The 14,648-nt window shown below is 55.0% G+C and overlaps 1 protein-coding gene and 1 pseudogene across 1 annotated transcript; one reads left to right on the top strand and one right to left on the bottom strand.

Annotated features, from left to right (window-relative positions):
* Positions 1-4,130: 4,130 nt before the first annotated feature.
* LOC147879414 (5S ribosomal RNA) lies at positions 4,131-4,250 on the top strand (annotated as a pseudogene).
* A 799-nt stretch (positions 4,251-5,049) lies between these two features.
* On the bottom strand, positions 5,050-6,309 carry LOC147879413 (potassium transport protein 1-like). The gene has a single exon (XM_087372200.1). The coding sequence runs from the start codon at positions 6,307-6,309 to the stop codon at positions 5,050-5,052; it is 1,260 nt and encodes a 419-aa protein (XP_087228326.1).
* Positions 6,310-14,648: the final 8,339 nt, after the last annotated feature.

The following is a 14,648-nucleotide window of genomic DNA, read 5'->3' as shown; positions in this document are numbered from 1 at the left end:
GGCCCTTGGCTTGATCCCGTAAGCCTCGTCCCATCGTGCCAATCATCGAGAGCCGCGGTGCTGCCGAGACCCAAGAGAAGGTCGTGTGAGAATAATTTTTACGCCTCGTTGTTGCTTACAGAAGTCTAGGTTCGGAGAAGGAACTCCGATGCTCCACAAAAGGTTGCACGGGCGCTGTCTGCCGTGACTGACGGGTGGCCGCGGTTGACACGCCATCTCAGGCCCCCAGCAAGACCGGAACCTTCCTGGGTAGTGCTGCAGGTACCCGGCCAGAACGGTCGCGTGCGCCTCGACTGCTGCAAAGCAAGCATGTTCTGATTGTTGGTATCGAGCGACAGTGCAGTCCAAAACAGCTTTGCAGCGGTTGACGGCAAGATAATGAGGTGTCGAGCGCTGTTCGCGTCCGCCCTTGGAGGAGTGGCAAGGTCGTAAACCGGCAAGATCCACCCCCTAAAAACAGCTCTCTCTTGGTTAGCATGTCTCGCCGTGTCGCATCCACGCTGCCGGCAAGTTCCGCAACGCAACATGGCGTGCGAGGCGGCCACGTCGGTGAGTCTGTCTCAGCCAAAACAGGGCGTCGGAAACCGATCCGAACCGGAGGTTGGCCATTCGGGAGGCCCTTCGCACAGATCGCGACAGGCCCGCCCCATGTTTCCGATCGACTTCCGATCGCCAAGAGATCCGGGAGAGGTGTGGCAGGCGGGTAGGCGGGTGCAGCTGCGAACGCATCTCGGCGCTCGTAGCTTCTGGTGTGAGTCGGCAACGTCATCCGAGGATCAGAGCCGCTAGATCGATCCGTGCAACTGACCCTTCCACGGCTGCTCTGCCGATGCCATTGGAGAGGTGCGGACGGGGACGGCCGTCAGCCGATCCATCGAGAAGATTCGCGATCGAGATGCGCTGGGGCTTGAGGATTTAGCATTTGGCTGAAGAGACATACTTGCCTATATGGTCGGGTTCTGAAGCTGATGCCGTACAGATTTAGTAGCACACGTTGACGTCATGACTTTGCAGCTTGATATCAAGCGTATGCAGCATGGCAGGACAAAGGCTAAGGATAGGATTTGGAGGATGGGAAACTTGCACATTTGCCACAGAAAGTGCGAATTGTAGCATCTCTGGAGCTCACGTTGCTACATGAAGCTGACACAAAGCGCTTGTTCGACGGGCCAGAAGTGTGGCACAGCAGCCGCAACGACGGCTAACAGCCGCCAAGACGATCTAGATGCCACGGCCATCTGCTTACACCGATCCGACGGACGAAGCAGACAAAGGGTCGGGCGAGGCCAAGTGAGGGCTGGTGGAGCGGAAACGCGAGGGTTGCGCGGATCAAGGTCGCGGATGACAGGGGTCGTAGCGGACAAAAGTTGCGCCGTGCTTGCTTGTGGCGGTTCACGCGCAACGCGACCCGGCGTTGCGCCACAACACGGGACGCCCAACTACGGTAACGTGCCCCTGCCTTTCACTCGGATCGATCCGACGCGGTGATGCTGCGTGTCATGGGCGTGGTGCCGTGTACATGGGTCGAAATGGCATGTTCGGGGCGATGAAGGCTTGCAAAGCACGGCGTGGCTTGTTTGGATGACATTGCGTGGAACGACAGCTCGCTTGCCCGTGTTCCAATGACCTTGGACTATGCGTTGCTTTGCGATCTCCAGGACCAAGCAAGTGTGAGCAGCCATTTTTTCGACGTGACCTCGCCGGGTCCAAGGATTGTACGATGCGCCCAGCCGCATCAACTCAAGAGATTTCCTGGTGCTTCTCAGTCCGGCTCGATTGACAAGCCGCGTGGCTGAAGCACGGCAAGCCACATCACGGCCGAACGGCCGCGTATTCCAGGCGTCGAGGCTGCAGTGGAGCTTGCGCTGGTTAGGCCACCTGATGCCTAACGATAATCTTGAGCGGCCTCGACTTTCAGGCCGTACCATCTACGCCACTCAAATGCTTCTGTGGCTCGGCCGAAAGATACGACTGTCTTGCATGCATGCAACCGGCGGTAGCATCCCATCCGCTGGCGTTATACAATTGCGGATCCGAAGGATGATCAGCAGGTTTTGTCAGAAGATGCGTTGAGTTTGTGGTCGGCTCAGATCCATGGGTTAGGAATTCGTAGACGCACATGCACCGACAACTCAAGCTGATTCACTCCTATGTAAAAATCCACACATAATCCTGTTCACCGTATATCTGCCTGCCGCAACCCTATCTCACAACGCCCCATCTTTCTTCTTGCCCCTCTTCGGTCTCAAGATGCACTGCTGCGTCATGCTCGCCACCAGCCTCCCCTCCTTGTCCCACATGCGCCCCTCGTTGTACGTGCGCCCCTCCCTGCCGCTCACCGTCCGGATCTCCCGCAGGTTCCACGCGTTCATGTCTACGTTTGCGGTCATGATGCGCAGGGCAAAGTCCAGGCTGGAGACTGCGCCGGCGTCAAAGAGGGCGCGGTGGTCGTGCGAGAGCGGCGTGAAAGCTGTGGCGGCATCGTTGTAAAACGCCAGCGCAGCCATGTGCTCCGCCTCGGACTGCAGCGCGTGATTGCACCGCACCCACTCGCCCGTCACCTTGTCCGTCAGCGGCAGGTGGTCCTGCGTCGTCTTCTCGTCCTTCAGGATGCTGTACAAGTTCTGCGCGCCGATGCTGTCCGGCAGGCCGCGCGCATCGAAGTAGCGGTCCATAACCTCAAACACAATGTTGCGCATCTGCTCCACGTTGGTTGAGATCTTGCCTTCCTTTGCGAACTTGGCTGCGGCTTGCTTGGACGTCATGCACTCCTCCGGCAGGGCGATGCGCAGCTGCGATTTGGTCGAGTACTCCATCATGGTTTCTGGTTCGGCGGTCTGAAAGTCGAGCAGCATGAACATCGCTGTGCGGGCGCCCTTACCCTCAACCTCCTGCATGACTTCAATACTGCGCGTGGCAAACGTCCTCGTGTCGCGGATGACTTTGACTTTCGCGTGGATCGGGCAAGTGTTGAGGACGGGGCCAAGGTAGTTGCCCAGAACTGAGTAGAGGTGGTAGCCCGGCTTGACCGTCTGATAGGCGGCATTGATGGCCACGCTGAGCGCACAGCCTCCATAGGCAATGTCATTCACGTTACCAAGGCGCTGTGGGTTGTGGATGGAGGCAAACTCGTTCTCCGCCGTCTTCCGGAGCTGGATCGAGTCGCGGAACGTGGGCGGCGGCGCAGACATGGCTTTGGCAGAATTCTGATGGCCAAGGGTGGTATGTGTGGAAGCCGTTGAGGCTCTGCGCGTCTTCGATCAACCTTGTTCTGGAAGGGGTTGGGCGCTAGATGTATGGCGCAGTGATGGGCGGTGATGATGCGGCGTGAGGGCCGCGGCGTCGGTGGCGAGGTGGAGAGATTGCGCGTCGCAAAGAACGGCCCGCGCGGGACGGCAGGGGGCAACGAGGCTACACGAAAACCGCTTGCTGCGTTTGTCCTTCCCAGAATGCGGTCGATTTTCAGTGTTTGGCCGTACGTACTCACCTTTCTCTCACGCTTGTCGAAACTCCAGCCTTCAGCAGAACTCAAGAGCAGTGGGCTCCTTATGTATCTACCAAACCGTCCGCTGACGAAGCTGACCTGTGCCGGCGCCGGGCGGGGTACCTGCAGCAGCTCGAGCCCCAAGCTGTCGGATCAGTAATCAAGCACCTCGCGCACTCGAGCTCGCCACCTAAGCTTTCATCTTGGAGTAGCATAGTACGCGCGAACCCAGAAGCCTGCAGCGATGATGCGCACCTAACGAGTTTCGCCTCTTAATTATGAGCGAAAGCCTGTTTCGTGCACAAACAGTCCCCCGCCCCAGTCAACGTGCCGAGCTAGCTACAGCGCTTGATTACGAACAACCTACCGTCATTTCCACTTACTTGCGTGCTGGCAGTAACCAGCCTCAAGTACGCATTACGGAACATCTAAACATCCGCAATTCAACAGCGAAAGCGGGTGGTGCAACCCCTCCAGATTATGTGAGCCAAAGCGCGCCCACTTGACCGAGGTACCGAGGTTAATTGGGTGCGACCTCTGCGCCGCTTACTCATCCCTGCTTCTTTCTAGCGACTCAGCTGCTGCAGGTTAAGTCGTGCTCGCTTCATTGCTGAGTATATAATTCATCTGCTAGAGCGTCTCCGTCACAATCGGTCATTGACAACGGAGAACACGAATACCCGTCCGCTCATTCATAGTTAAGCCGTTGATCGGTGGATTAGTACTCGGGTGGGTGACCACCGGGGAATCCCCACTACTGATTGTTTTTGCCTTTTCATCATCTTTTTGCCTCGAAAAAGTGCTCAGCGTATTTCTCGCTCAAAGAAGCTTATACAGACCAACCTTCGAAATTCTTGAATTTGAGTTGCGGCCGTGGTGAATTTCTGAATGGGAGGCCGTTTTCAGCCTTGTCAGGACCACTAGGCAGGGTTGCGCGCAGCCGCTTAACTATGAATGAGCTGACCTCTCTCTCAAAACCTCCCTCCCAACTGGCAACGGCACCAATAATGCTGACGGAAGTTGTGTAAACAGTCAACGCAATACTCTGACTTTGTGAAGCTTACCACAGTGTGATGGCGTCTCCAGAACCTTACGATGCTGCTCAAAGCGGGTGCGCATACCAATGCTCTACAGCGGCGGGGGAAAACAAATCGGCTGCATTTCAAGCTGCGCCCGCGCAGACGAAAGACAATTGGTGCGTCCACTTCCATTGCGGGGGATCTCACTGCACGCGGTCAGGGCTGGAAGTTTGCATTCCGCAATGCACGTCGTTCGCGATGCGTCCACAGGTGCATCGGGCTGTTTCGAATACGCGCATCACGCGATTGACAGGAGTCTTTGGGACAGGTAGTATCATTACCTCGCAAAGTAGCGGCTACAGCATAGATACAGCATGGTCAGTCCTCATGCTGCTTTGACCCTGACCGCTCCGAATCTTGCTTCCCCTCTCCCTCGTCCGTGTCGCCGTTTTCGCCTTCCGTGTCGCTGCGCCCCTTTTCAGATCCCCCGTTCTCCCGCTCCTCACGCTCACTTTCCTTCCCTCCTCCATCAAAGTCCTTCCCGTTCTAGTGCAGGTCCATCTTCAGCATCACGTCCTCTCCGGGGATGAGGATGCTCCTGTCAATAGCCAGGGGCAATCCGCGATGCCGGCCCCGCAGCATGACGAGGCAGAGTACGAGCTTGCTCAGCGTCTTGAACGTCCCGGATAGAGAGTAGCTGTCGTACGGGACGCCTGTCGACAAATTCACGGTCCCGTAGGCGGAGACAACCTCGAACAAGATCGAGAAGATGCTGAATCCGTCCTGCTGTTTGTCGATGCTGCCCCGCTCCACGATGCAAATGATGAACCATGCCAGCAATTGGAACCAGATATCATACGCGAGTTGGTTCTTCAGGTGGACGCCGAGCCCGCCCTTTGTGCCGCCTTTGTCCAAGCCGATGGACCGCTCCTCGTATGTGTTCGATTGCCGCAGCGCCATGACCACAGGGTAGTTGGAGATGTACATCGCCACGAGGAAGGCGACCTGCAAGGCGGGCGCGATGTCGGCAATGGGCACGATGTGAGATCCGGAGGTGCGTAGTCCAATCGCCTGAAACCAGCCGTCGAAGACGCGCACATTGGCGGAAATGCTGGTCACAGCCTCGAGACCTATGTTCAGGATCTCGAACAGCGCCCAGGTGACAAGGTCGATGACCAGCTGGACGACGAACAAAATCCAAGTGTCGCGGCTGGGAAAGAGGTAAAGGAAACAGTGGCGCGGGTGTTGAAGCAGAAACGTAACGGATTGGTGCAGGCACGATCCGCGCGGGATGATCTTCGCCATAAGCCAGATCAAGAAGCGCAGGATGATGGGATACTGAGTGTTGCCGGCGAGCGAAAGGGCTGCGGCGACCAGAAGAATGTAGTAGTACCCGCGAAAGGGGATGAAGTTGTTGTCCAAAAGGTTTAAGCCCCCGTTGCAATAATTCGTAATGGTTGGAAAGACGGCGAACCAGCCGGGGTTGAGGTTTCCGGGCTGGGCAGCATGGAGAATGTCGACGACTTCTTTACGGTAGCAGTACGGCACGAGGAAGAGCATACCCAGTCCAATGAATAGCACCTGGTATCCAACCAGGATCCATTGCAATACTCCCAAGGCGCGGTATTCGATGCCTCCCAGCTCGCACCGCTGGTCCTCGTTCAGAGAATGCAGGCGACCCCGTTCGTCGGTTTGCATTTCGAATGACAGGTACTTCGTCTTGCTTGGTTTATTTGCTCGAAAGAGCAATCCCAGGACCGTCTTCACATACCTGGATTGCCACGGGGCTGCCCAGGATCCGTTCATGCTCTAGTGATGTAGGATTCGTACGTGCTCCTTCTCCTTGAAAGTTGGTTGTATCGATCGATGGCGTAATCCTGAATCTTGCCAACGATTATGATTGGATTGTCCCGACTTCTGTCGTTCATTATCGTCGACTATGTCGCGAGCTGCGGAAGATTGCTGTACGATGCTGGCGAGCCTGCGGCGAAAGTACAGCCTGCGGGTAACGACCACGAAGATTGGGACAAATGTCACATTGCCAATGATTAGCAGGATGGCAAAGACGACTTGCTGAAATGCCGTGACGCTGCCCAAGTTAATGGCGAAAAGCCCTGTCGACATCGACCTCAGTTTGCGGTGCACCACGCAAAGTTCGTATCACATCGACAGGGCGCCCTTGGAGTAGTGTAGTGTCCTCATTCAAGATGGAATTGCGATTTTATTGCGGAATGACGGCAAAGCAGCACGTAAGGGGCGAAGAAGACTTGCCAGCCTACGGTGGTGAAGGGTCTGGGGATTGAGAGGAATGTCGAGCACCGCGTACGGCTGGTAATGGATAGCATGGATTCATGTTCTCAGGGAAGAAAGATGGTAGTGCTTGCAGATGCAATAGGAATTTCATTGAGACGGATGGGTTCAAAGGTGAATTGTGGCGGTGGTTTAAAAAAGGGTCACATACCGGTGGTCGTCATGGAACTGCAAGACATGAACAAAGCATCGATATACCTCAGCCGACCGCCACTAATCTCGTTAGGATCGTTCGCCAGACCTTCGCCATAGACAATGACAGAGGAGATTAGGATGACGACGACAAAGTAGAGCATGTGCGAACGGTAGAAGTTAAGCGCAAAGACATCCTCGCGCAGCCAGCGCCACAGCCAGCGCCTAGCCTTGGCTTCCGTCTCCTGCGGATGGTGGAGGGCATGCTTGACGCTGCTGCTCATAAGATGGTTAGAAAATCCCCCTCGAGTAGGGATGAGGAATACAGCCAGCGACACGCGGAAATTAGAGTTGTGGGAGGCCGTGATGCTGGGTTTTGAAAGCGCCGGCGCGGAGGCTTGTCATGTGATGTCATGCCCATGCCTGCCCCTGAAGATCCCCGCATTCCCTGTTTTCACAACTGCCCCGCTCCCACACCGCGCCACTTACGATGTCCGCACGGAGATCTCGGTTCGTTGACACAAGACATATATTTGTTGGTTGTGCAGTCGTATCGGTTTGATCTTCTCTGAGCTGCGGGAGCGAAACTCTGCGGCCCGTGTCGCCGTGCACAGAGAATTGATCGCTCAAACGCAAGCCCACGGTAACGCACAACCTGCGAGTGATCCAATTTGAGCATTTGGACGTCTCTCCTCGTTGCAGTACTACTGCGATGCCGGCGCTGAAAGAGCTGTTCTTGATCCTGGCGTTTGCCGTTGGTGAAGCATACTGCAACCAATTACGAGCCTTGGGGCGGCGTTGCCATTACGTCCAATGCAGGATCACGCAGAACTTTGCACTTTACATCGCCGTTAGCTTCTGCAATTGTTACCAAAGAGCATTGAAACTTTTTGGGACGAAGAGGCAAGCCCCCTCTGGCTGCTTAGTGCTTGCAGGTCTGCGCGCGTTCCTCAGTGCATGTAAAGCGGGAGCAGAACTACCTTCATGGACGCTGGCGTTCCACTCCAATCCAAGTGTTCCCCGCCGGGCCAGACACAGTTGAAAGTCCCTACAGGACTAGAGCGCAAATCTGTAGGCATTCAACTCTCCGGGCAACGGGCGTACCTTCAGAGGATGGTGACTCATCAACTGCAGTTTCGATACAACACATTTTGCATTGGTCTGGTAGAACACACGCTAGTGCCTCTTCGACTTCCCAGTCATCACGCTCGTAGGCGTCATACATTAGTTATTAAGCGAGTGTATGCTTTTAAAGTCACAAAATGCCGACTCCCTCTTGGGATCGCTTCAAACGCTAGGAACTGACAGCAAAGATGCAACGTGAAGAGGTGCAACCTCCACACTGAAGAAAGGGGTGATCTGGTAGCAACGGTCGATGACGTGTGGAGTATGTCGAGGTACCAACGACAAGTGCGACGCGAAACATGATCCCAAGGATGGGCCGGACATCGAAGCTACTCCCAAATCCGATCAAGGTGCGGGGGTAACAGTCGTAAAGATGATACTTGTTGCGGTGCCGTGATAGTACGCCGTGGAAGCGGTGGCGCCCATGCACGAACACGCGGAGGAATACCTGACTACACCGTCGCAGGCAGTGGCATACTGCGGCATCGCATATGGCACTATCGTCGCCGACGTACAGGCGATACTGCGACCCGTAGGCAGATCGACTGGCTTCGCAACGCCGACCATGACCGGTGCTTTGCGCAGGCCGACACGGATGACGTCCATTGTGCCGGTGGCGGTGTTGGCGGAGGAGGTGGATGTGGGTGTTGAGGAGGCGGCATTTGGTGATGAGGATGATGAGGATGCGGTGATTGTGCTCGTGACCGTAAGGGTGCTGATGACTCGATAGGTGGGTTCCGTGCGAAATAAAGCGGGGGTGAGCTCACCTGTCACAGGAAATGATGGTCGAAATGAAGAAAGAAGCGCAGTCGCTTGCAGCAATCGTAGCGCGGCCCCTCATCGCCCGGAGGCAGTTGTCGGCGTCGCAGTCGCGCTTGAATTTGTCGAAGCCTGGCAACGCAGACGTGGGCCAGATGAGCTGGAGCGAGAGCGCGAAGAAAACGAGGAGGAACTTGGAGCACATGTTGGTCGAAGTGTCGAAGAGAAGACAAGGTAAAGACAGGTGACGAATGTAACTCGATCGGCCCAGCCGACGACGACTTTTGGCCGGAGAGACGATGCTTCACAGAAGCCTTGTACGGAGGCGAAGACGGCCTACACCTTTTGAGCTCGTCCAGGGATGCTATGTATGGAAACTCGCGATGTATAAGGGCGGGGCGTGCCGTGCGTCACACAGCGGGTAGGCATGGGTATCGTGTGTCTCTGTCTTGATGAAGATCCTGACGTCGGCTACAGAGACTCGGATCGCGGTTAGGCTGGATTGACCTAGCGATCGATGGCTGTCGGGACGACAGCCCGATGCAGGGCAGAGACGAAACGCTAACCTCTCGCAGCAAGTACGGTTGGAAGCTGGTTCGAGGAAGAGATGCCCATCTCATAAATAGCATCAGCTTGGCGAGCCAATATTTCCCATCGTCCAGGCGTCTCTTCGCGACCTATCAATCTTGCGCAAAGCACGACAAGGCTTGGACGGGCGTAAGACCAGACATGACGTACAGCCAAAGTTGTCGGGTTGTAGCAGTGTCACTAGAGAGAGTCGATACAAGAATAGAATCCCACGTGGCGCACAGATCTCGCCCGATGCATTGCCTGGCTCACTGGCCGAAGGTACGATCCCTACGCGCAGGGGAACGAACCGACGGCAGGGTATAACATGGAACGCGGTCTCGCGATATCAGGTGTCCAGTCAGCACGAAGCCTGTAGAGCAGTCAGCAGCCAACTGAAACCGCGATCCAATATTCCAGGGCTCTGGGGCTGACTATTGGTCGCTGGTGGCCTATTCCGAAGCTACGCGACTGCGAGGCGTCCAACTGCAAGCATGCGAGATTGTGTTTCCAACTGAGGACCCGTGTCAAGCGATGCCGTAACGCGGATACAAAAGCGAAGCTCAGTAAAAGAAAAGAGGATGGCATCGTGCTGAGCGAATATGATGGTAGGAAGCTTCCTGTTGGGTGGCTGCACCCTGTAGGAGTGCAAATCCGGGACTTGCCAGGGCCTCCCGCCAAGGATCCCCAAAATGGTCATTCAGGCCTTCCACTAAAGACGATCCTCTTCGCGTGCTTGCAAGGCCAGCCTTAGACCAGAGCCAATCGGGAATGCTTGCAGCTGTCTATCGCGTTTGTTTTGTTGCGTCGCGCTGTTGTTTGCACTGCTGCTTTTAAGCCCTTGAGCAAGTATCGTGCAGCCAGGAGTTGCTGTCTGTAATCTTTTCGTGTGTTCATGGTATTATTTACATACCGTAGAACCCAGTTGATACGATGCGCCAGATCTCACAACCCCGAGATGTGGCAAACTTCAACGGTCTCGTAGCGGTGTTGTTGTTGGGCTCACCCCGAAGTCGATCCACCCGAGATCGATCCACCCGAAGTCTATTAATTGGCCAAAGGTGGCGATGCACGGCTGCAGGTCGGATCCTTAGTGGCATCCTGCGAAGACACATTGACGAGGGAAGAGACAGACAACAGCAGCGATCGATTTGAACTTTCCGGCCGAGCCATCTGACCAGCTTCGATGTTGCTGCCGAGATTGAGCGTTGCCCCTTTTTGGTAATACCATTTGGGCTCAAGACTTTGCCTGAAGCATATTTGCCCGAAGCACAATATTCTTGCTGACAACTGACCTCCCGGAGCTTGTCGATTTGTTGGCGAGTTTGAAAACCCAACAGGGCTTGTTTTGAATCGCGCCAAGTGGCTGCATCGCCAATATAAGATCCAGCTGGTTCGCTGTTACGCGTGCATGTGCACTTGCTAGAGGACTGTATGTGTAAAAGATGGATCTTACTTGATCAGCTGATATTGGACAGGAGGTCTACGCTGGAGTTCTTCCATAACTACTAACATAAAGACTGTTGCTCTCCTCGCACCGCTTCAATCGCGGCTATGTTCACTATCTCGAAAGATCTGACCATGCTGACTCTTCGATCCGCGGCATGATCCCTGGTGACTCTGCATGCTCGAAGCCGATCAATGTTGTCGTCAATCTCTTCCACAAGCATCGTGAACGAAGCGCCCGGCGCCATGACTTGCTCAAGCCCTTTGGGACCAAACGATATCCAGGGCGCAAAGGAGGAGAGTTCAAACACCTGCTGATGCTTGGCGTTTCAAGCAATGTGGATCCTGTGAGCTCGAAAAATCAGTCATCATTATTGGTCGACCCCCATAAGCTTGTGGAATACGCGTTTCTGCACCACAGACACCTTACGACAGCGCTGATGCGGCGAGTATGAAGCCCATTCACAGCTTCCTTGTACAGGTCAAACAATGACATTGGTGACTATGGCGCAGCAGGGGCATGGTTTCGATTGTCACTGCAGTTTTGAGGGAGTCGCAAGCGTTCACAGATGCTGCGGGCATGCAATAAAGCGCGCGTGTGCAAACACGCGCAGATTCGCGCTCGCCCGGAAGCCCTTCAATGTTGCAAACAAGTTAGAGAGAAGCCTAACAGTGTCCAACTCTATCTGGATCGGAGCTGTAGTCTTCAATCCACGAAGCTGTGCTCAGTGAATGACATTGCACGGTAATGTCGTTTTGACGCTGACAGCTGCTGCAACATAGTCACATCGCAGACTTCTATTTGCGTCTCTAGGATTCGCAATCCCGGCGTTCGCGAGGCTCACGAGATTCCATTCGCAAATCTGTCGGAATTAATATATGAGTCTTGGAAACACAGGTATTCGTCTGGCTTGGTCTGATCGATGGCTCTGCCGGGTTCCAGGTCGAACTTCCTCAGTTCGCTCGCTTCTGCCGCCTCACTTGTCCATCTTTACGACCTTGACTAGTCGTACTTTGAAGCCTGCGAGCGTGTCAGAAAGGTCTGGATGGCTTGCAACCCGGTTCATGATACCTTCGATGCTGTGCACCAGACTGAAATGCACCGAGCCACGCGGCTTAGATCTCATCAGTCCCCGTACACGCTCCGTCACTTGGCCATGGTCAAAGTGCAGCCCCTCCGGTCCAATATCGTGGTCGTTCAGCTCTCCATCGGTAAACTTCCTGACTGGCGTGAAGCTCTACCAATGGAGATGGACAGTCCACTCCACTCCGGGAACCAGCACGGGAGGTCGTTCCCCACGAGAAGGTTGAGTAAGTGGCCAAACTGCTCATGCCATTCGTAATGCAAGCCGCAGCAATCAGGCATCTTGTCGTCCCAGCGCAGCACAAACTCCCAGGCCAAGGCCAGCACTGTTTTTTATGGTATCGACATTGCTCCATCCGCGCTGGTCGCTTGCGAGATCAGACGCTGTTTCCACGCATCGAGTCTCGCTTCCACTTGCCAGCTCCCTTCCAGGTAGAGAGCATCTTTGGCGGAATTGACACGACGCTCGAAGCGTGGAGCTGGAGTCAATAGAGGAAAGCGCTCGTCTCTGTCTGGTCGGCACAGCTTACAAAGTCCCCGAGCGGTGCACCGCTGCGCAACTCTGCGGGCTTCCGAACTCACGTGCATCAGCGAGATGCGGCAAGATGCCTTGCTGCTGGGATCTTCTCGACGACCCCGCCGAGGATATGTACTCTGTTCTCTCTCAGGGAAGCGCGCAACCCAGTATTCATCATCAGTGTAACGGGGAGCCGGGCCGAGGTGAGGTGATAGTACCAGCTCCCAAACAATAGACCGGAGCTCGATCGGAAGCTTTGCAAACGGATGGAACGTTCGGCCATCCATGAGACTCCCATCGGTCTTAGAGCCCGTCACGCCCACGGAACTGCCGGGAAAAGAGCGTTGAGAAGGCAGTCCATTATCGTCGTAGAGGACCCGTATCGGAGTTCCAGATTGGGGATTCTCACGCGCTGAATGGCCAAGGCCAGGTCCCAGAAAAACTGGACGACATCGCCGCTTTGACTGTTACTACCGCTAGTTGGTCGTCATCGCGACAGCGATGTTCGAAATGGGAGCCCGGCAGGGTGCCTGGAGTCATGTCTAGATGAACAAAAAGCATGTTCTCGATCCAGTCCTGGGCTTTGCTGCCTCCTTCTGTCAGCTCGTGCAGGCCACATATGGATATAGCTTGGCGACACGAGTCTAAATCGCGTTAACTGGGACCGTGGAAGATGATTGTGGTGTGGGGTTCGATCGAGGTCGGCTTCGTCGTTGTCGTCGTTGCATTCATGTCTGATTTTTCTTCATGCATCCGAGTTGGTGTGAGAAGTGCAGAACTGTTCTGCGGGAATATTGGTCACGGCGCAGCGTTTGAAGAGCGGATCTGTGCAACTCGAGTTGCTGCGTCTTCACCTGCTAAACTCACGCTAGAATGCTCCCCCTTTCAGTCTTTGGTGCGACGGTGTCATTCTGTAGTGACCTATAAATCGAGACCCAAAGAAAGATGCGGCCTTACCGTTCCCTGGCTTTGGCGATGTGTTCAATAATCACTTTGTGTAATTGGCCCGACGGCTGTTCCTTAAACGGAAAGCTGGATTAGTGCGCAGAACAGTCAGCGGCAACCGACATATCGCGCATCACGATATGCAGATCTAGCCGTTGTTCGCAAGTTTACATGATAGAAGTCATATCGATGTATTGATTTGTTCAAAGTTCTCTGTAGATCGCTCCCTGCCATATTCGATACCACGATGGTGTGCACGGGTCACGAGCTGTGTGTAAATTGTTATCGAGGTTACTTTCTCATGATGGTCCGCTAAGCGCGCCTCAATGCTTTCTCATTCACCTCGATTATTTTGTTCAAAAGTGGGCGCTGAGAAACGGCATGGACATTGTAGGATCTCGGCATCTCCCACGTGGGACCGGGAGAACGTATATCACGGGCACACACTGCGACTGCTGGTACAAGCTTTGTGAAAATGGACCAGTACCTCTTCAGTCACAAGACAGATGCATACGCCTTCATCCCAGATGTACCAGCTATGCCATCTAGACGCTTGGACGCAACACCGTCTCAGCGCTCAACGCGGAGGAATACTTACTTATCGCAGAACCACGGACACGGTCATGAGAAAGTCAACCTTGCAGCAGATGCCAAATTCAACACCGCATCGTAGGAGGAGGCGCTCCAGTGGCTCGCGGCTCGGCGAGGAGGGGAAAAATGGGGGGTGTGGCGCGAAGGTGGTGTCCCCAGGATAGGCAGGGGCTGGGTCCGCCGTACGAAAGACAAAGCCGATAGCAAAGACGGGTCTGCCTGCGCGTTGACCGCCATTTGTCTAGCATCGTGGTGTCATGTGCTATTCGCGTGGCAGCAAAGTACTGCGCACGTCGTACAGCAGTTACAGGCTGGCTGCTTTTCGCCGTGCTCGAGCGAGCCCGCGGTGCCTTATAGCCTTCGCGCGGGTTGGGATAGACTGATCTGCGGTCACGTAGGGAGCGATGAGGAAGACGGGCAAGTTGTCCGATGCGGCGGTTGGAGATGGCAAGTCATCAAGTCGTCCAGCGATCTATCATCATCTTATCAGTCTCAACATTTCACCTCGGTTCGGCCCTAAAGATCATGTCTCCCTCCCATTCCGAATCTCCCATGGAAACGCACCCTGACAGCAGGTGCGCGACACCGTCCCCTGCATTTCTACCTCCAGCCCCTCCCCCGCAAACCAGCCCTCCACCGCAAACACCCCCTCCACTTCATTCGCCCCAA

This window comes from Dipteris shenzhenensis, unplaced genomic scaffold, assembly GCF_047967505.1.
Source record: "Dipteris shenzhenensis isolate YYH24624 ecotype China unplaced genomic scaffold, Dip_SZ_1.0 scaf0022, whole genome shotgun sequence".
NCBI classification, from domain to species: Eukaryota; Viridiplantae; Streptophyta; class Polypodiopsida; order Gleicheniales; family Dipteridaceae; genus Dipteris; species Dipteris shenzhenensis.
This window is presented reverse-complemented; position numbering and strand designations above follow the sequence as displayed.

Bases quoted from the DNA above. Each gene is read 5' to 3' on its own strand.
- LOC147879413 (XM_087372200.1), bottom strand. From the start codon at position 6,309: ATGAACGGATCCTGGGCAGCCCCGTGGCAATCCAGGTATGTGAAGACG.